The following is a 19,616-nucleotide window of genomic DNA, read 5'->3' on the forward strand; positions in this document are numbered from 1 at the left end:
GTGGAAGGTGTTGTTTACGGCTAGTGGTGACCCAATCAACCAAAAGAGGGACCTCTGGGTACTTTGGTCGAACACCTCTGAGGCGTGACCCAAGCAGAGCCTGCCCACTGGATTTTTACAGATTGTGATCGACACACAAGCTGTAGAACAGAAACCCGGTGGTATGGGGACAGAGAGGTATAGTGGATCTGCGCTAGATGGCTGGATTGATGGATGGTCGGATGGATCTGTCACCTGAAACCGATCGGAGATAGCTAGCGAAGAGCCGATAATTGACGCTGATGATGAGCGGTGAAGCTCCGCACCCACGCCAAGGATAGTCGAATCCGATACCACTTGTCACACCCTTGGCCGTCGACGAGGGATCGCCGCCGACGTGAGCACGAACGCAGCGGATATACGGAACGAGGTCGCCGGCAGGGCAAGCCCTCTGCCTTGGCGAGTTTCAGTTTTACTGAATACGAGTTCGGTCGTTCTTACAGAAGGGATCGGGGTGTTTTATTCCCCTTACAAGTCTGACCACTCGGGTCCACAAAACAACGACACACATGTAAAACAGTTATTATAAATACGTAAACGTAGATATGAAGACGCCTTCTTCTTCCAACGACTCTTCTCCCTGTTCATTGTCTAGCACCTCTTCAGATAGCGTCTCCAGGCGCGACAAAGAGGAAGAGACCGCGAGCTGAGCAGCCAGCGAGGATGCGGGCTCTGGCGGTTCCGCCGCCATGGCGTGGCGGCGAGAGGCCGACGGAGACGACAGGTTTAGGGCCTCAGATAAACAAGTTAATGCTCATGAAATACCTGCAAGTAGCAATTGTCTGATGCCGTCTGCTGCTTCAGACAGCGCTGTAGTTCCACAAGATTGTACCAAAAAGGGAGCCAAATGTTTAATTAACATGAGCCTTAACTTGTTTATAAAAGGACAATTGCTACTTGCTTTGTTTAACCGAGGCCAGGAAGAAGGGGAAAAAACATGAAAAAGCAACAGACGATGCTGAAGCAAGGAAATTGGCAGCTGCCAAACATGTATTCTCAGATATTCAGTTGGTCAACAGAAGCACCACGATGATCTACATGTATTCTCAGATACTCAGTTGGCAACAGAAGCACCACGATGATCTCATCAGAACCGTGTACAAAAGGTATATACAACATAACATTATTAAAAAAAACGGAGTTGATTCCAGTACAGCGGTCCCTCGGTTCTACAGCCATACAAAATCCTACACTTCATCTATTTTAGCACTGCCGCAAGAGGCACTGCAGACATTCAACCATCATCACCACTTGCACGCCTGCCTCTGGATCTTGGAGTTCATGGTGCCCTTACCCTTGTCCTTGTAGGCGTTCCTGGATGACACTGGCCTTGTCCGCCCATGGGCAGCTGCTATTGCCTTTTTCCTTTGCTTGTTCAATTGTTTCGTGAGCTCAGCGTCTTCTTCCTCATCAGCATCCTCTGACGAGTCATCATCATTATGGCCATCTTCCTGGGACCCAGATTGAAGCAGTTTCATAGCCTCTCCATTGCCACCTGAGGGAGGACTTTCCAATCTGTTCTCACCGCTACAACTTGTTCCATGCTGCACAGTGAAAAAAATTGTAAGAAAAATGGCATCAAAAGTTTGCTTATTCAGTCTGATGCTGATGGATAGATGACTAACCTCTTCAGAAAAAGTTCCAGGCACATCTGAATCCCTTGAGGCAAGATTACAATCAGGCTCATTAGAACCGTCCTGAGAGACAGCCAAAATACACTTCAATAACAGTAACTTCTAACTAGAGACTAGCCTGACTACCGGTACAGTCTGCACATATCCAAATTAACTTGCTAGGCAGAGTACCTGTTGGTCTATCTTCAAGGAAACCAAAGGCACAGCATCACCGACCTCGTCATCGTCACCGTCATCATCATCATCTGAGCTGGAATCATGTCCTTCAGCATCTTCTTCAATGTACTGTATGAAAGTTTGCCAAAAAAAAAAGCAGTATTGGAGAACTAAGCTGGAAAACAATCTACGAATGTATGCTTGAATAACAAATTTGAAGAAACATCTGGCCTACCTTCTCCATCTCCACTTGCTCTTTTCTGGTAAATCCACTGGCAGCTAGTTCCTTGTCCAAGGAACCAGCAGCCTTTTTCACCGACAAAAAGGAAGGCCTGCTATTCCCTTCATCATCACTTTCAGATCCAGGTTGTTCTTCATTTTTCTCTGACGTCAGATTGAACCTAACAGGAAGAAAAGAAATCCCAATTAAGAAAAAGATTCTACCGAATTAGGATTATTTGAAGCTTTCTTGCATATACTATAAACCTTTTGTTAAAGAACTTGTAGATACACTCAATGTCACGGTCAAAAAACCTGCAAAGGCAAAATTCATTTTTTTTAAAAAAAAATACAAGACACTGCCACATTAGTTATCTGAGTAAGCTACATACATTTGGGCATTATGATGAGAAACAGACACCATCTGTGGAAAGTCAATAACCGTAATGTTTTCATCGTCATCAATCTGCATGACATTGGTATCAATGAATTTGACACCAACATAAAAAAAATATTATCATATGTAGTATCATTATATTACTATATCACAAAACTAAGTGCTGGCAAGCTGCAACTAGAAATTATTCGAACAAACAGATCCAGTTCATGTGTTTGCCACAAAAAAGGTCTTGTTCCATAATATCTTATCCAGATAAGTTTTACTTCTACGAAGGATTTAAAACTCATAAATCAACACAAACAAGGAAAGGAAAAAGGAAGAGATACCATGATATTGAACTCATTAAAGTCACAATGTATCAGTCCATGCTCTGCCAAACGAACTATAAGACCAAGAATTGTGTCAAAAACATCATCTGGATTTTGTAACTCTTTCACTTGAACACTACAGAGCATAAAGCACCTTGTATCAGGATCTGCTTGACAGAATATACTATTCAACTAATATGAATCCACAGTTGACAGATATATGCTTACAGAGGATATCCCTGCACAAGTGACATGATCACACAGTGCCGATTGCAATCCACAGCAGTTGGAACAGGGAAACCATGGTCCCCTAAAGCCTGGAGATATAAGCAGTCAAGGATCAACCAAACAAAAAGGAAAATGAAAAGATCACATAGCTCAGATATACTTAAAATAAATAGAATGAGAAAAAAAAAGACCTTCATAAAGGCAAATTCCTTCAAGGCTGCAAGTCGTGAGAGGTATAGCCAGTTAAAGCTCCTTCGGTGCCTTAGATAGTCACGTTTAGATTTCACAGCCCTAAAAGATGTCCTGCCCAACCTATGAAGCTTCATGGCGAGTACTGTGCCATCCTCTGTGGCAACCTCAAATATATCTGCATATCACAGAGATATTAGAAACAACTTCATGTGCCTTTGCCACATTACTTATAAAACAAAAGAACACACACTATGAACACAACATACCAGACTCCTTTCCAACACCGATCTGACGGCCAACTGAAGCAAAAACTCCTCGATTAACTAAAGTCTTGATGGCAAGGAAGTCATATCCTAGATAGGTGAGCCGATATCCGTCATCTGTATGGAACAAAACCGATAAAGCAATAAAGACTTGGAGCTAAGTGCTACTGCGCTAGCAACCCAACATTCTATAAGCATGATTAACTGTCAACGACTCACATTTAGTGGCATCATGATGCACTAGCTTGTTCTTCAAAAGATTCCTCAGCACTTTGTATGTACCTCCATGCCTAAATTCATAAAGCATAAGAACATATTCCACTGAGATAGACTAGAGTACAAATTCTTTCCACTCAGCAAACAATAGCTTCATTTGATATTTGTTTTAAATGGTTAGACCAAAAATAAACATCATTAAGAGTAACATTAAACATCATTAAGAGTAAAATTAGCTGCACCAAGCCTCCGTGTTTTCAGACTAATTGTTTTCTGCATATTGATGTTTATACAAAACATATCTTTGTTTTTTCCTGTTGAAAGGATAAGCAAAAAGATGGAGATTCCATGCTACTTTATGCACCACAAGGTAGAATAGCAAACCAGAACTAAAGAAATTGCATATTACTGGTGCAAGGTCCAAACACCAGCAGTACTACCTCCGATCATCAACATGCTAAAATCGCAATACATCCCAAAGGGTGTACCCGGTGCAGAGAGCTCCCGCTCTGTGCGGGGTCTGGGGAAGGGTGTTACAATGATTTTGATATCACAGCAAACATACTATCAGTTATAACATCTAAAACTAGCAACCACAAGCATATATCCTCAGCATAGCCACAGATTGCAGGACCGCGAACAAAACAAAATCTTACTTACTTCAGTCCGGCGATCCTGTCGACAAGTTCTGCTGGTACAATCTCGTGCTGTGACAAGTCCAAAGCAAAAAAACTAACTTAAGTCGCGGAAACCGGCGATTGATTTAACACGTAACGGGATGCGAGGTCGGTGCAGGGTATTGGGGATCTTACGTTGCGCATACCCATCTCGACGGCGGTGAGGACGCGGAAGTCGTCCTTGGAGAGGTAGCGAAGGGCGTTCACGTCAAGCTTCATGGTGTCCTCCTCCTGCTGCCGGCTGCTGCAGCCAGAGCGGACCACCCGATGATTTTTGCAAAAAGTTCGAAGTGAGCAAGGGCGGACTGGCACAGCAGGAAGGGAGTAGAAGGGGTGGGAATACCTAGTGAGTGATCGTCGCTGGCGAAGAGACAGAAAGGGCTCGGCACCCGGCGTAGGGCTGCAGCGGCGGCGGCGGCGGCGGCGGTATCGCAGAGAGAGAGAGAGAGAGGGACAGCGCGTGGTGGAGTGGACGGATGCAGCGAACGGCGGTAGGCCAGTCCGAGCCTCCAGGGGTCCAGCCCAGGCGGAGCGCAATGGGCTGACGTGGACGCTCTAGCTGCCCTCAAAGTGCAGCAGCCCAGGCAGTAGAGGCCGTTTGGCCCAGCTAGCGGCTGTTGTCTGGTTTGGCCCAGGTAGCGGCTGTTGTCTGGTTTGCCCCCGGGGCGCACCATTGCGGACAAATCCGGCGGACGGGAGGAACGGAGCCAGTGGCGTAGGGTCGGAGGTGGGCCGACGGCGGCGCTGCACTGGAGTCTGGAGAGGGGCGGGGTGAAGCCGGCGCAGGGATGGAGTGGTGTGAGACAAGGGCCCTGTTTGTTTCCGCTTATAAGCGGCTTATCGGTGGAAATAAGCGAAAATCCCACCAAACGCTTTGCTTATTTTCACCGATTCTCGCTTATGTGGTAAGCCGCTTCAGAGATTTGAACTACGAGAAGCGAAAAACGAGAAGCGAGAAAATCTTCGCTTAGATTATAATCCAAGCGTGTCTGGGAGAAGCGGAAACAAACAGGGCCAAGGCCGGGGCGGGGTGAAGCCGGCACAGGGATGGAGTGGTGTGAGACAAGGTCGGGCCGCCGCGAAGGGACCAGGCGCCGAGGCGGTGGTGTTGCGGGACGACGGCTGCGTGGATCTCAGAAACGTGCGGGAGAGGAAGAGACGGAGGCGGCGAGCTGTTCGTATTTCTTCCATGATCATATTGTCGGGACCAATACTAGGGTACCCGAAGATGAGGAGCTAATAATCATCAACATTGATTCATCTGAGCAGTCAAGAGCGCGACTACAGCTCCAACCGACCCCCAGGTGCGTAAGCTCCGCCTCGCCCGGCCTCTGAGGGCGGACTCCGCCTCGCCCGACATCTGGGGGCGGGCTCCGCCTCACCCGATACTGAGGCGCGGGCTCCGTCTCCCCTGACCTCTAAGGGCAGGCTCCGCCTCGCCCGATACTGAGGCCGCGGGCTCCGTCTCATCCGACTTCTGAGGGTTGGCTCCGCCTCGCCCGGCCTTTGAGGGCTGTCTCCGCCTCGCCAGACACCGGGGCCGCGGGCTCCGCCTCGTCCGACCTTTGGGTTCGCGCTCCGCCTTGCCTGGCCTTTGGGTTCATGCTCCACCTCACCCGACCTCTGAGGGGAGGCTCCGCCTCGCCCGACCCCAAGGCCGGGGGATCCGTCTCACCCGACGGAGATCCATACCACCGCCAACCACTCTAAGTCCAAGCGAATGGGCCTGGGTCAAAGCTCTGACAGTAGAGAGGTGACCGGCACGTCCTGATATAACCCGTGGCCGTGACGGGCCATACCTAGGGATTCACATCAGGAACAGCGCCAGGCGTACCGATGCTGTTCTGCCTAACCCTCGTACGAACACTCACGGGCGTGTCAGTTCACCACGACGTCCGCCAGGACAGAGTGGAGCGCCATGACCGACAGATGACGCCTGTGCATGGCGCCAGTGATGGATAGGGCCGTGACGTGGAGCTGTCCCTGTTGACGTCTACAAGGTCGACAGGACCCGCGTAAAGGAGAAGAAAGACCCGACGACCCAGAAGGACTTCTTCTCCCTCTCATTCTTCTTCCTTCCTCCGCTGTAACCCGTGCTTTCTTTTGGTCTATAAAAAAAAGTAGGGCACCCCTTTAAGGGGCATCGAAACTACTCGAACCTGATCGACTCATCTGATCAATGAACCCATCGAACCTTGAACTGATCAGAACACAAGCACACAGCTGAGCAGCAACCAAGCTCTCGGCACCTGTTTGCTCATTTAACTAGAGACTTGGGACATGTCCCTCTCTCGCCCGTTTATAACCCCTAATATAAATTTTCAGTGCCAGTAACACGAGCAGCAGCAATGGACTGGAAATAGAGATATTCTGTCCGAACCAGTATAAACCTCGTGTCCTCTAAGCACATCATTCGAGCTAGACGTGTAATATTAGAAATTTACTAGTCGGTGGCAACTCGAAACACCGATAGTTGGCACGCCAGGTATGGGCCTTTTGCGCATCTCGACATCCACACCAGACCTCAGATGGCTAGTCACAACATCAGCTGGGTCCCGGGCATGCACGTGCGCCTTAGGGACCTAGACTTTATCGTCATGACGGAGGAAGAGTTGGTGCGGGCTCCCGCCACCATCCAATCTCTCCACTTCTCTGGCCTCGACACGATCGTCGAGGCGCTTGAGGAGCTACAGCTATATGCACCGAAGGCCCGCGCCCTTAGGGGTGACCAGCTCCTCGGCTTCGACTACGGGAGGTTAGAGCGCCAGCTCAACGCCTTCCTATGACCCCGACCGTCTCGAGAGGACCTACGTCACATCACCTTCTCGTTCGCCAATGTCATAGCGCAGCTTACCAGAGGAGAGCCACTCTCCCCATAATACCTCATCCGGAGCACCTCGATAGTGCTTTCGTTCGGTCTTCGCAACGCCGCAGAAACCGTTTGCCACCTTGCAGTGCAGCATGCTCCTCGGTCCCCTATGAACGACGAGTTTATGGGGGTGGCCGAATATGTCAATGAATCTTTCCACAACCTCCTCATAGAAGAGTCAGAGTCACCCTCCAGCTCTGACTTCAGTAGGAGGAGCCATCACCTCTCTCGTGAATGCTTCAAGGTAGGTACCCTCGAGGGACACGTCGAAAGCATCCACGAGGAGGAGGCTACCCTGATGAACGACCTTGACGACGAGGTCGAGGGGGATACAGGGCCCCACCCCCCTACGGGAGGAACACCTGAAGGCCCGATACCAAGAGCTCGAGGAAGCGCGAATCCAGCTTGAGCAGGAACGCGTGGAGCTCGATCACGAAATCAAGCGCCACGATGGACGTGCGCACGCCATGGCCCGTGACATGAACCGGAGGATCATCGAGGACGATGAAGCCCTCCCACACTTCGCCCGGGCGAGCCAGAGCATCGCTGCTATGGTGGCCTTGCTCTAGGGGCTTTCGAGGCCCTCGACGCCCGAGGATCGTCGGGCTCATCACGAGATTCGCATGCTACTCGAGCGTGCGGTGGTGCAGTAGACCAAGAGCTCATTGTCTCGGCAACACGAGCTCGACGCCAGCTTGCACAGCCCTCAAAGCGACCCAACAAGGATGTGTCAGTCCACCAAGCGCCACAAGGCGGTAGGCCACGCTCCACGGTTCCCGTGCATGAGCGTCTTAGCCACAACTACGACGCGCGCGACACCCTCAACGCCCTCAGACGTGCCCATGGTGATCCGAGGGAGGGAGCTAGCCACGGCTACCACCCTCATCGTGGCAGATGCTACGATAGCGGCGAGGACCAAAGCCCGAGCCCTAGCCTGCTAGGACCTTAGGCCTTCGACCGACACATCCTCAACGCCGCCTTCCCGCCACAATACCGACCACCAACCAACATCCTGAAATACTCTAGGGAAATAAACCCCAGACTATGTCTCGAGGATTATCGGCTTGCCTGCCAAGCCAGTGGAGCGGATAATGACAATTTTATTATCCACAACCTTCCATTGTTCCTGGCCGATTCAACGCGAACATGGTTGGAACACCTTCCGTCCAACAGAATTCAAAGTTGGGAGGATCTGAAAGATATCTTCGTGGGGGAACTTCCAGGGCACGTACAAGCGTCCTGGGAACCCCTGGGATCTCAAAAACTGCCGATAGAAGGCCGGAGAAACCCTTCGTGGGTACATCCAGCGCTTCTCCCGACAGTGCAACGAGCTACCCAACGTTGCCGACATCAACATCATAGAAGCCTTCCTGTCAGGGACCACCTACAAGTCCCTAGTTCATAAACTAGGACATAAGGGCCCACGAACTACCAAGGAGCTTCTTGATATCGCCACTAGCCTTGCCTCGGGCGAGGAGGCAGTCGGAGCAATCTTCGACCATCTTAAGGCCAAGGCGAAGCAGGATGAGGACGTCGGCGAAGGCGCTTCCAACCATCCTAGCTAGAAGAAGAACAAGCAGCGGCGTGAGGGCTCGCTCGTGGCCACCGCTGACCATAGGGGGGTTGAAAGCTTACGAAGGGTACCCCAGACCACTTCGAGAAGTTGCTCGAAGGGCCATGCCCGAACCATGCCTTCCCTATGAAGCATCTATACAAGGACTGTGGCCTCATGAAGCAGTTCTTGTTCGGAGGCTTCAACAGGGGGGAGCATGGGAAGGACCCTAAGCCGACCGCGGATGATGTCGAGGGGACAAATGGTTGCCTCATGATCTTCAGAGGGTCAGCGACCTATGACTCCAAGTGTCGCCAGAAGCTCGCATGCCTTGAGGTCTATATGGCTAAGCCAACCGCGCCTACCTTCCTCCGGTGGTCGGAGTCCGCCATAACCTTTGATCGCACCGACCACCCAGAGAGCATCCCGCAACTAGGGAGATATCCGCTCGTGGTCGACCCGATCATCGACATGAAGTGGCTCACCAAGGTACTGATGGATGGAGGCAGTGGCCTCAACATCATGTACGCCGAGACACTCGACGCCATGGGCCTCGACCATGCATGCATCCGATCGACCGGAGTGCCTTTCTACAGCATCGTGCCTAGAAAGCAGGTCGTGCCTCTTGGGAAGATCGATCTGCCCGTCACCTTCGGGGATCCATCCAATTATAGGATGGAGACGCTCACCTTTGAGGTGGTTGGGTTCCATAGAACCTACCACGCCATCCTAGGACACCCATGCTACGTGAAGTTCATGGCCGTCCCCAACTACACCTACCTAAAGCTAAAAATGCAGGGCCTAGACGGGGTCATCACTGTTGGCACCTCATTCCAGCGTGCCTACGAGTGCGAGGTCGAGTGTTACGATCACGCCACGGCAATCGTCGCCTCCAAGGAGCTTGCGACCATCAGGAAGGAGGTCGCCAAAGAAACACCCAACCACCAATGGTCGGTCGGGTCTTTCGAGCCAGTGGAGGGCGCTAAGGAGGTCCTCATAGACCCTAGCGGCTCCAAAAGCAAAGTGGTGCGCATTGGCACCGCGCTTTTCTATGAATAGAAAAGCGCACTCGTCGACTTCTTTCGCGCTAACAAAGATATCTTTGCGTGGAAACCCTCGGACATGCTAGGCATTCCGATCAAGCTAGGCTCTAAGCCAGTGAAACAGTGCCTGTGTCGCTTTGATGAGGGGAAACACAGGGCCATCGGTGAGGAGATCATGAAACTTTTGGTGGCTGGGTTCATCAAGGAAGTGTACCACCTCGAGTGGTTAGCCAATCATGTTCTTGTACAAAAGAAGAGTGGGAAATGGAGAATATGTGTTGACTACACGGGTCTCAATAAAGCATGTCTGAAGGATTCGTTTCCTTTGCCACACATAGACTAAGTAGTCGACTCTGTCTCTACCTTAGGGTGCAAAACCCTTTGCTTCCTCGATGCGTACTCCGGCTAACATCAAATTGCGATGAAAAAGTCTGACCAGCTCACGACATCTTTCATCACCCCATTCGGATCATTCTGCTACATGACAATGTCGTTCGGTCTGAAGAACACTAGGGCTACGTACCAGCGTTGTATGCTCAAGTGTTTTAGGGGACCTCATCGGGTGAATCATTGAGGCCTCTGTGGATGACATCATGGTCAAGTCCAAACGGGCTAACTAGGTCGTAGCCAACCTTGAGCATACCTTCACAAAACTTTGAGCAAATGGTGTTAAGCTCAACCTCGAGAAGTGCGTTTTCAGGGTCTCGAGGGGTATGCTACTTGGTTTCATTGTCTCCAAGCGTGGCATCAAAGCCAACCCGGAGAAGATCTCAGCCATCATAAGGATGGGCTCGATTCAGAACATAAAGAGGGTACAACGAGTTACAGGGTGCCTCGCCATGCTCAGCTGCTTCATCTTGCACCTCGGCAAACAAGGTCTCCCCCTCTATCGGCTTCTGAAGAAGGCCGATCGCTTCGAATGGACGCCCAAGGTCCAGGAGGCGCTTGACATGGTCAAGCAGCTCCTAACGAAGGCCCCGATCCTAGTTCTTCCAGCCGATGGAGAAACCGCTTCTGCTCTATATTGCGGCCACCACGCAAGTGGTCAGCGCCGCCCTGGTGGTAGAGCGAGAAGAAGAGGGGCACGCCCTCAAAGTATAGTGCCCCATGTACTTCATTAGCGAGGTCTTATCTGACTCCAAGACCTGCTACCCCCAAATCTAGAAGCTCTTGTATGTCGTCCTCATCGCCAAGAGGAAGCTGTGCCACTACTTCGAGTCACATCCGGTGACGGTCGTCACATCTTTTCCTCTCGGTGAGGTCATCCAAAACCAGAATGCCACGGGAAGAATCACAAAGTGGGCACTCGAGCTGATGGGTCAAGGCATCTCGTATGCCTCCCAGACAGCCATCAAGTCTCAAGTGCTGGCTAATTTCATTGTAGAGTGGACCGAGGTCCAAATGCCGCAAACGGTCATTGACTAAGAGTACTGGACGATGTACTTTGATGGATCGCTGATGAAGAAAGGCGCCAGTGCAGGGCTAGTCTTCGTTTCACCCCTTGGGGTGCGCATGAGGTATATGGTTCACATCCATTTCCCCTCCTCCGATAATGTGGCAAAATATGAGGCGCTCGTCAACGACCTACGCATCGCCATCGAGTTGGGTATCCGATGCCTCGACGTCCGGGGTAACTCCCAGTTGGTCATCGATCAAGTCATGAAGGAGTCGAGCTATCACGACGCCAAGATGGTTGCATACTACCGAGAAGTCTGCCAGCTGGAGGACAAGTTCGATGGCCTCAAGCTCAATCACATCTCGAGGCGTCTCAATGAGGCGGGCGATGCACTGGTGAAAGCAGCATCTAGCCGAGAGCCGGTGCCAACAGGCATCTTCACCACGATTAGCACAAGCCCTTGGTCCGCTATGAGGAGCCAGAACAAGTCGGTGGTAGGGCTCCTGCCATGGGCTCGGGGGCTGACCAGCCATTGGCTCCATCAGACCCTGAGGTCATGGAGCTAGATGAGAATCCAACGATAGAGCTCGACCCTCTGGTCGACTAGAAGACGCCCTACCTCGACTACCTCCTCTGCGAGACGCTGCTGATGGACAAAACAGAGGCTCGGTGGCTCACGCGTCGCTCCAAGTCCTTTGTCCTTGTTGAGGGCGAGCTCTACAAGCAAAGCCACACCATAGTAGCCGACGTCGAATAGATCATACGCACCTGCGAAGGGTGTCAATACTACACTCGGTAGACCCGCCTGCTAGCCTAGGCGCTTCAGACGATCCTCATCATGAAGTCATTCGTGGTCTAGGGGCTTGATCTGGTCAGACCTCTTAAAAAGGCGCCCGGGGTCTATACCCACTTGCTTGTCACCGTAGACAAGTTTACAAAGTGGATAGAGGCTCGACTGATCTCCACGATCAAGTTCGAGCAAGCCGTGCTATTCTTCCTTGACATCGTCCATCGTTTTTGGGTCCCAAACTCCATCATCACAGATAATGGCACATAGTTCACTGGAAAAGAAGTTCCTCCGATTCTACGATGAGTACCACATTCGGGTCGATTGGGCCGCCATGGCGCACCCCCGCATGAACAGGCAGGTCGAGCGCGTGAACGGCATGGTCCTACAAGGCCTTAAGCCTAGGGTCTTCAATTGGTTGAATAAGTTTGGTGGACGATGGGTTGCGGAGCTTCCCGCGGTGCTCTGGAGCCTGAGAACGACCCCAGCCGGGCCACCAGCTACACACCATTTTTTATGGTCTATGGTTTCGAGGCTATCCTCCCGACCGACCTCGACTATGGAGCGCCAAGGGTCAGGGCGTATGACGAACAGGGAGCCAAGGCGTCAGTTGAAGATGCCATGGACTAGTTGGATGAAACACGCGACGTCGCTCTCCTCCGCTCGACCAAGTACCAACAAGCGTTGCGCCGGTATCACAGTCGTCGAGTGTGGGGTCGTGCCTTCAACGTCGGAGACCTAGTGCCCCACCTCATCTAGAGCAACAAGGATCGCCACAAGCTCTCTCCGCCATGGGAGGGACCGCGGTCATCATGGAGGTGCTCTGACCAGGCGCCTACAGGCTCAAGACCATCGACGATGAAGTCTTCGTCAATGCCAGGAACATCGAGCAGCTACGTCGCTTTTACCCTTAATAAACTCACACCTTCTCTTATCTGTTTCGCTATCGAACTCCCCAACCTTTAGTGACACCCGACCCTAGCAACGGTGAGGGGTCTGACCTCACTCGGGGGCTAATAAGAGCGTACCTATCTGGTAGACATTCTCTACACCTGACCTTCTCTCATGTTAAGACCTAGAAGCGAAGTTTGCGGAAACAAACGCTGAGTAAAACTGGTCGGACTACGAGAGACCTACGCCTCAGCGGCTATGACACCTTTGCTCACCAGCGTGATCAGAGTTGTTTTCGCACCCTGGACTTTTCGGCCTTAGCTACGAAAGGTGTCGGTGCGCGTCTAAGAGTTTATCCGCCTAGCCAACTTTCTCTGTGCCCGACCGCCTCTCATGTTAAGACCTAGGAGCTTGGGTTGCAGGAACAAACTCTGAGTATAACTGGTCGGACTGCGAGAAACCTATGCCCCAGTGGCTACGGCACCTTTGCTCACCAGCGTGATCAGAATTTGCTCACCCGCACCCCGAACTTTACGGCCTTAATGACGAAAAAGGTCGGAACACACTAACCTTTTTATACGAAAAGGGGAGAAGGGCTAAAAATCTGTTAGGATATAATAAAATCTAAGAGCTTGTCCATTTATTACAAGTTCGTCGCCTGCCTTATCTGCCTAACTAAATTCTTGCGTGGGATGTTCTCATCCTCTATCTCCATAGGTAAGTCCTGTCCCAGCGGGTCATACAAGTTGACTGGACGGCTTAACCGCTGTCACGAACGACAGACTCGGATTCCACTCGAACATATCCAGTAAGAGCTCCCCGAACCCATCACTCGTGCCATTGAGGTAAGTCCTGTGCCAGCGGGTCACCCAAGTCGATCGAACGATTCGGGCCGCTGCCGAGGGATGGGTTACCCTTACTTTACGCATGTTCTCTCTAATTAATTTCGCTATCAAGCCCCCGTCCCCAGCGACGACAAGGGGTTGGGTCTCGCTCGAGGGCTGGCAAGAGTGTCTATTCGGTAGACATTCTCTATGCCCGACCCCTTTCTCGCGGTAAAACCTAAAGGCAAGGTATGTGGAAACAGACGCTGGGTCAAATTGGTCAGACTGCAAGAAACCTACGTCCCGATGGCTATGACATTTTTTGCTCACCAACATGATCAGAGTTTGTTGCCCATACTCCAAGCTTTACCCTCCACCTTTCCAGAAAGGGTTTGGAGGGGCCCACCCACGGAACCTCCATTGAGGAGAGGCCGGCAGGTCGCCCAAAGCCGATCGAATGGCTTGGGTCGCGGCCGAGAGACGGGTAAGGAGCAGTGGGGTACCCCATGCAGGTTACGCCAACTCCATCACGAACGACGGACACGGACCCCACATGGACATATTCGGTAAGAGCTCCTCGAACCCGTCTCTCGAGCCATGGGAGGAACTTCATATTCTGTCTTATGCCTTGTTTAATTTCTCTCCCTAAAGCTTACTTTTTATCCCATCGAATGTTTAGACACATGTATGGAGTATTAAATATAGATTAAAAAATAACTAATTGTATAATTTATCACTAATTTGCGAGACAAATCTTTTAAGCCTAATTAGTCCATGATTTGATAATGTGGTACTACAGTAACACATGTGCTAATGACGGATTAATTAGGCTTAATAAATTCGTCTCGCGGATTACTGACGGATTCTGTAATTTGTTTTTTTATTAGTATCCGAACACCCTATGCGACACCCCCACGTGACACCCAATATGACACCCCAAAACTTTACACCCTGCATTTAAACAAGACCTTACTTGCAGTGTTCTACATGAATTTGATACTACCTCCGTCTCTAAGAATGCAATTCTAGCACAATGTCACATTTTAGTACATTAAGCTTGACCAATTATAGATAAAAAAATATCAATATTTATGATACTAAATAAATATTATTAGATTAATTACGGAATATATTTTCATAATAAATTAATTTAAAGTCATAAATGTGAGTGCTATTCACTAAACACCACTTGTCAAATGTGAACCATTTTTCGTGACATATAACCTATAGTTGCATTAACACCGTTTAACATTTAGTTACTACTATTATCTTTGTGTGATACTATTGAAATGTAAAGACTACGTGTCGTGTCGTCCTATATAAAGGATCGGAAATTTTAACTATACTGTTTTCCAGATATTATATAGTCCCTTTCATATTCTTATTTGTATTTGCCCTCTAGCTCCATTTCAAAATATAAGGCGTGTTTTTTTTGAGCAAAAAATAAAAGGCGTGATTGTTGCACTTGGCACAACGGTCTCCGAACACACGCCTCAGGGTCCAGTCTCCTGCCCCAGCCCAAGCAACGTGGAATCTGGACCTGGAGGCGTCGCGACTGGCGAGTAGCCCATTGTCTAGATGGGCTGCGTCATTTTTTTCCTTTCCCGTTTCCCTGATGCCGCTCACCAGGTAAGAAACTGAAGACACTGGATTATTTGCTTTGGTAGTTGTTTGGAGTACTGTCCCAACAAACTTATTTAGTGAAGGGTATTTAGTTTTACTTATTTATTAGTTTATTATGTTTGTTATCAATGTTATTTTTTGAGCGTACGAGAAAACCTATATTACTATCAGGTTAGTGAGTTATTAGCCATATTTGGAGGGGTTTCTTCCGGCTTCGGCTCTACGGCAGAGCCGGAAGAAGCTTCTCGTATGCTTCCTCCTCCGACTTCTCTTTCTAGTTCATTTTTAGAGGAGTCGGAACCGTTTTTTCTCCCAGCTACAGTGCACATAGTAAACAACAGTAATGCATAGTATGATTGGGATCCGGATTCGGAGCCGGAGCATCCGGAGTGGCACCATAAGGGGCCTAAGTACATCTGTGCTACTTTTGTCAGGGTCAAGAAAGAATCAACTTGTCGCGGCGAGAAGATGGAGGCTTACTATAGAGAGATCCGCAAGCTAGAGGAGCAGTTGGGACGAATTCAAGCTCCATCACATCCTTTGGCATGACAAGGAGACAGTCAAAACTGGTCTACACCCGGGGCAAGGTTGCATCGGGAGTCTTCCTCGATGTACTCTTGGCCTCTTTGATTCCACTCGAAGACGAGCCCAGACTGCCCGCTGATCCACATGACGCCTCTCACCCAAATTACTGGCTGATGGTCAGTGGGATAAAAGGCGAGAGGCGATGGTCATCGACAATGACTGGACACACCCTTTCCTTGACTTCTTGAACCACGACATTCTCCGCGGTGGAAAAAAACGGAGGCCCGACAGTTGGCTCACCGAGCGAAATCCTCGGTTGCGTACTGGTGCTGTAGAGTCCCTTGCACAAGTGAAGCCCCTCCAGAAATCGAGCGTGCCGTCAAGTTTGGCCCTTGCACCACTATAGGTTCACGGACTAGTTTGTTCAACTTAGAGGACGAGATCAGCTTTATTTTGTCTTATGGCGCATCCTTGCAGCAAATTCTCACAAAACCATCGCATAAGGTTAGCGGGTTATTTTTAGTTTTTTTCTCAAACTAGAAAATTCACAAGCAATACTCTGCAAGTCAAAGGTACGCAAACTTATTGTTCTTGTACACACTTCCAGTCTCCCATAATGAAAGTAACAAATTGTTTAATGATGCGATAATCAAGTATGCAGCGACCAGACGCCAATCACGTCATGATTCATGATTGTGCTGCTGGCGCTGGTGCCCGTGTGTCTTCGCCGATTTTTTTTATTTTTCCCCCTTTTTCAAAAAGTTATTCATAAATATGTCCCTAGATGTATTCTTTCAAAATCTAGATCCTTATCTCGACGTCATCATTAGTGGCACCGAGCTTACATGTCTCGGCGCCAAAGGGTTTGGCGCCTAGGTCTTGGGCTGATATAGGCGTCGACGCAGACGTGGCGGTGACTTGACAGCCACCGTGGTGCCGTAGATCTTGGCGCCGAGCTTGACGCCAAGATCATTGACGCCTGAGCTTGACGTCAAGATCATTAGCACCGTACCCTGTCTTAACTCCCTTTGTCTCTTCCTCTCTCTCTACCTCTCTCGAGCCAGGGTGCCGCCACCGCCGCGCCCGCCGCCCCTCTCGGCCTACGCCCTTGTCAGCCCCCGTCGTGCGACCGCCCGCGGCCCCCGCCTGCTCACGCCGCCTCGCCGCGCGGAGCCTCGGTCGTCCCACGCCCGCCCCGCGCCGTCCCTCCCGGCCCACGCCCTCGCCGGTCGCCCGCGGCCCTAGCCCGCTCGCGCCGCCTCGCCGTGCGGAGCCCCGGCCGTCCCGCGCCCGCCGTGCACCGCCCCACCCGGCCCGTGCCCTCGCCGGCCGCCGCCGTGCCAGCCGCCCACAACCCTAGCCCGCTCGCGCCGCCTCGCCGCGCGGAGCCCCGGCCATCCCGCGCCCGCAGCGCACCGCCCTTCCTGGCCCGCACCCGCATCGGTCCCCACCGTGCCGGCCGCCCGCGGCCCCAGCCCGCTCGCGCCGCCTCGTCTGTCCCAGCTCGCCACGTCCGCCGAGCGCATAGGCGCTCCCTCCGACGAACCTAGCCACGACACGACCCCTGCTCCTAGCACGGCGTGGCCTCACTGTCGATCCCATCCTCCGCATCCCCATCCTGCTCCGGTCCCGGCGTCCGCGTCCGCGTTGCATCCCCGGCCTACTCCGCCTGGCCACGACCACGACCCCTGCTCCAGCGTCCGCGAGCCTGCCCCTCCTCGCCCGCAAGGGAGGGGCTGGTGTCCTGCTGTAAGGCCACAACAACCGCCAGAGCTCTGTTCGCCGTCAACATCGCGTGCTCTGTTCGTTGCATTGACTTGGATAGATAAATTTTTTGAATATGCAATGTAGGTACTTAGTTAGCTTGAACTGTAGTGCTACTTTAATTATTTAGTAGTTTCTAGTAAATTTGGTGATGTACGAAGGGAACTCCCATTGTGTGGGAGGGTCTCTTTGGGCCTGATTTCTTTTGAGGAACCAGTGTATCAGGTTTCCCCCGAGTGCAAGAGTGATTTCACTAAAGAGTGCCCTCTTAGAGGATACGATAACAGGAAGAAAGATTGACCAAAATGCATGCATGGTGAGGATTGCTTAGTGCAGATGTTCACCGAGGGGATCGACGGAGGTCGTCGCTTCTTCAAATGCCCGCGAGCATAGATAATTGCTATTACATTTCGTTTGTTAAATATGTTTCTCGAATACCCTTACAACTCATAGGACATATTTATTGTAGTCTTCCGAGTCTAAAGAAAACTATGGTTTCACTAGGTGGGTCGATCCTCGATCAATTTATCCGCATCAGCAGTACATCTACTACATGCAGGATCAAATCTTCAATTTATAAAGAGAAGTTAGTAGCAGGTAAAAGGAAGACGAAGACGACAACAATAACAATGATGCAAGTTCATAGGGGACACTATACAATGATCCATATTACACTTGCCCTAATCACAAGAACAAGGGGCCTCTGCCATCACCCCCGCCACCATCACCACTAACAATGGAAGGCTACTGTAGAGAATGTGCAATACAATTTGCTATGTGGCCACACTACTAGAACGACCCTATCTTATTCACATGGCACATTCATGTGTTTGTTATTTGGTTTAATTACCTAAGGCATGTTAAATTTAGTCAAAGGAACTATGTATCCTTGTTTGGTACATGTTCTCACATGCCATTTCGTGTGCTTGTAGTTCACTTCAATTACCTAAGACATGTTAGGTTTAGTTCAGGACCTCTGTACCCTAGTTCGATACATGTTCTCATATGCCATTTCATGTGTTGTGTGTGTTGAATTATATAATGCCCTACTTCGTTAGGTTTTATTTGCAGCACATGATCATATTTTACTGCGTCCGCAATATTAAACTGAATATTATGACCACAAATAATAAAAACAACTACATAATGAAAAGTCCAATACTATGACATATTGGACAACACAATAATACTAGAAGTACGTGCCGACAAACTAAATAACGCAGTACATGACCTAAACATGCTCATACTTAGCAAGGCAAAAACGCGTCTTTGTTCTCGACGACACAAAACACGGGAGAGAGAGAGAGGGAGGAGCAACCGACGCCGGGAGAGAGAGAGAGAGAGCAGGTGCGCCACCGCAGCAGGGGCAGCCCTCGCCTTGCGCCACGCCCGCGCCCTTACTGTGGCCCACCTCCTCGCGCGGCGCGCGTGGCAAGCTTGCCCCGGCGCAACGAGCCCTGCCCCGGCACGTGGCCTGCCTCCACCTCGGCCACGCCATCCTCCTCACCTCCTCCATCTCCCTTCTCCGCATGGGATCGAGCGCGGGGCGCGTTGCCCTGCTCCGGGCGGCAGCCCCGCCCCCGCGTAGCGGCCTGCCTCCACCTCGGCGCGGCGGCCCACCACCACCTCCGCGCGTTGCCCTGCTCCGGTGCGGCGAGGAGGAGGTGGGGGTGCGCGGATCTGGGCCCCGTCGCCGCTCACCCTGGGCGGCAAGGATTGCATTACATGGACAACACAATGAAAAATCCAACAATAGACAATATTGTTCATAAATAAACCATAGGACTAGCAAATAATGGGAACTACTGAGTGCAACGATGCAACTTTCTCTTCCTCAGGGCATCGGGATTCTCCTCCATCGCTGCTTTCACTCGGCATGCACACTCAAGCTTCTTCTCCTTCTCCTCCCTATATGTAGCAACACGTCTCCTTTCCACCTCTTCCTTGTGCTCATTTTCTGCAGCCACCTCTCTACGTCTCTTCATCATCATCATCTCCTTGTCCTCTGCC

General features: G+C 50.9%; 1 protein-coding gene across 2 annotated transcripts; it reads right to left on the reverse strand.

The window, feature by feature from the left end:
* Positions 1-1,011: 1,011 nt before the first annotated feature.
* Positions 1,012-4,807, reverse strand: LOC136454071 (serine/threonine-protein kinase rio2-like). 2 transcript variants are annotated; one of them, XM_066454623.1, is made up of 14 exons: positions 4,676-4,807; positions 4,468-4,576; positions 4,316-4,362; positions 3,659-3,729; positions 3,443-3,556; positions 3,176-3,351; positions 2,985-3,073; positions 2,775-2,892; positions 2,441-2,514; positions 2,316-2,363; positions 2,065-2,230; positions 1,845-1,958; positions 1,665-1,736; positions 1,012-1,583 (listed from the first exon to the last, which is right to left on the reverse strand). In XM_066454623.1, exons 2-14 carry the CDS (start codon positions 4,549-4,551, stop codon positions 1,284-1,286), a joined length of 1,473 nt encoding a protein of 490 aa, XP_066310720.1. In that variant the 5' UTR covers positions 4,552-4,576; positions 4,676-4,807; the 3' UTR covers positions 1,012-1,283. The 2 variants fall into 2 exon arrangements, with proteins under 2 accessions (XP_066310720.1, XP_066310721.1); XM_066454624.1 differs by having other exon boundaries at positions 4,468-4,573; positions 4,676-4,805.
* Positions 4,808-19,616: the final 14,809 nt, after the last annotated feature.

Source organism: Miscanthus floridulus, chromosome 5 (genome assembly GCF_019320115.1).
Source record: "Miscanthus floridulus cultivar M001 chromosome 5, ASM1932011v1, whole genome shotgun sequence".
Lineage (NCBI taxonomy): Eukaryota > Viridiplantae > Streptophyta > Magnoliopsida > Poales > Poaceae > Miscanthus > Miscanthus floridulus.

Excerpts from the sequence above, each read along its gene's own strand:
- LOC136454071 (XM_066454623.1), bottom strand. The coding sequence starts at position 4,551 with ATGAAGCTTGACGTGAACGCCCTTCGCTACCTCTCCAAGGACGACTTC. Across the intron at positions 3,730-4,315 it reads GACAGGATCGCCGGACTGAA|GCATGGAGGTACATACAAAG; the intron begins GTAAGTAAGATT and ends TTATGAATTTAG. Across the intron at positions 2,364-2,440 it reads TCTCATCATAATGCCCAAAT|GTTTTTTGACCGTGACATTG; the intron begins GTATGTAGCTTA and ends TTGCCTTTGCAG.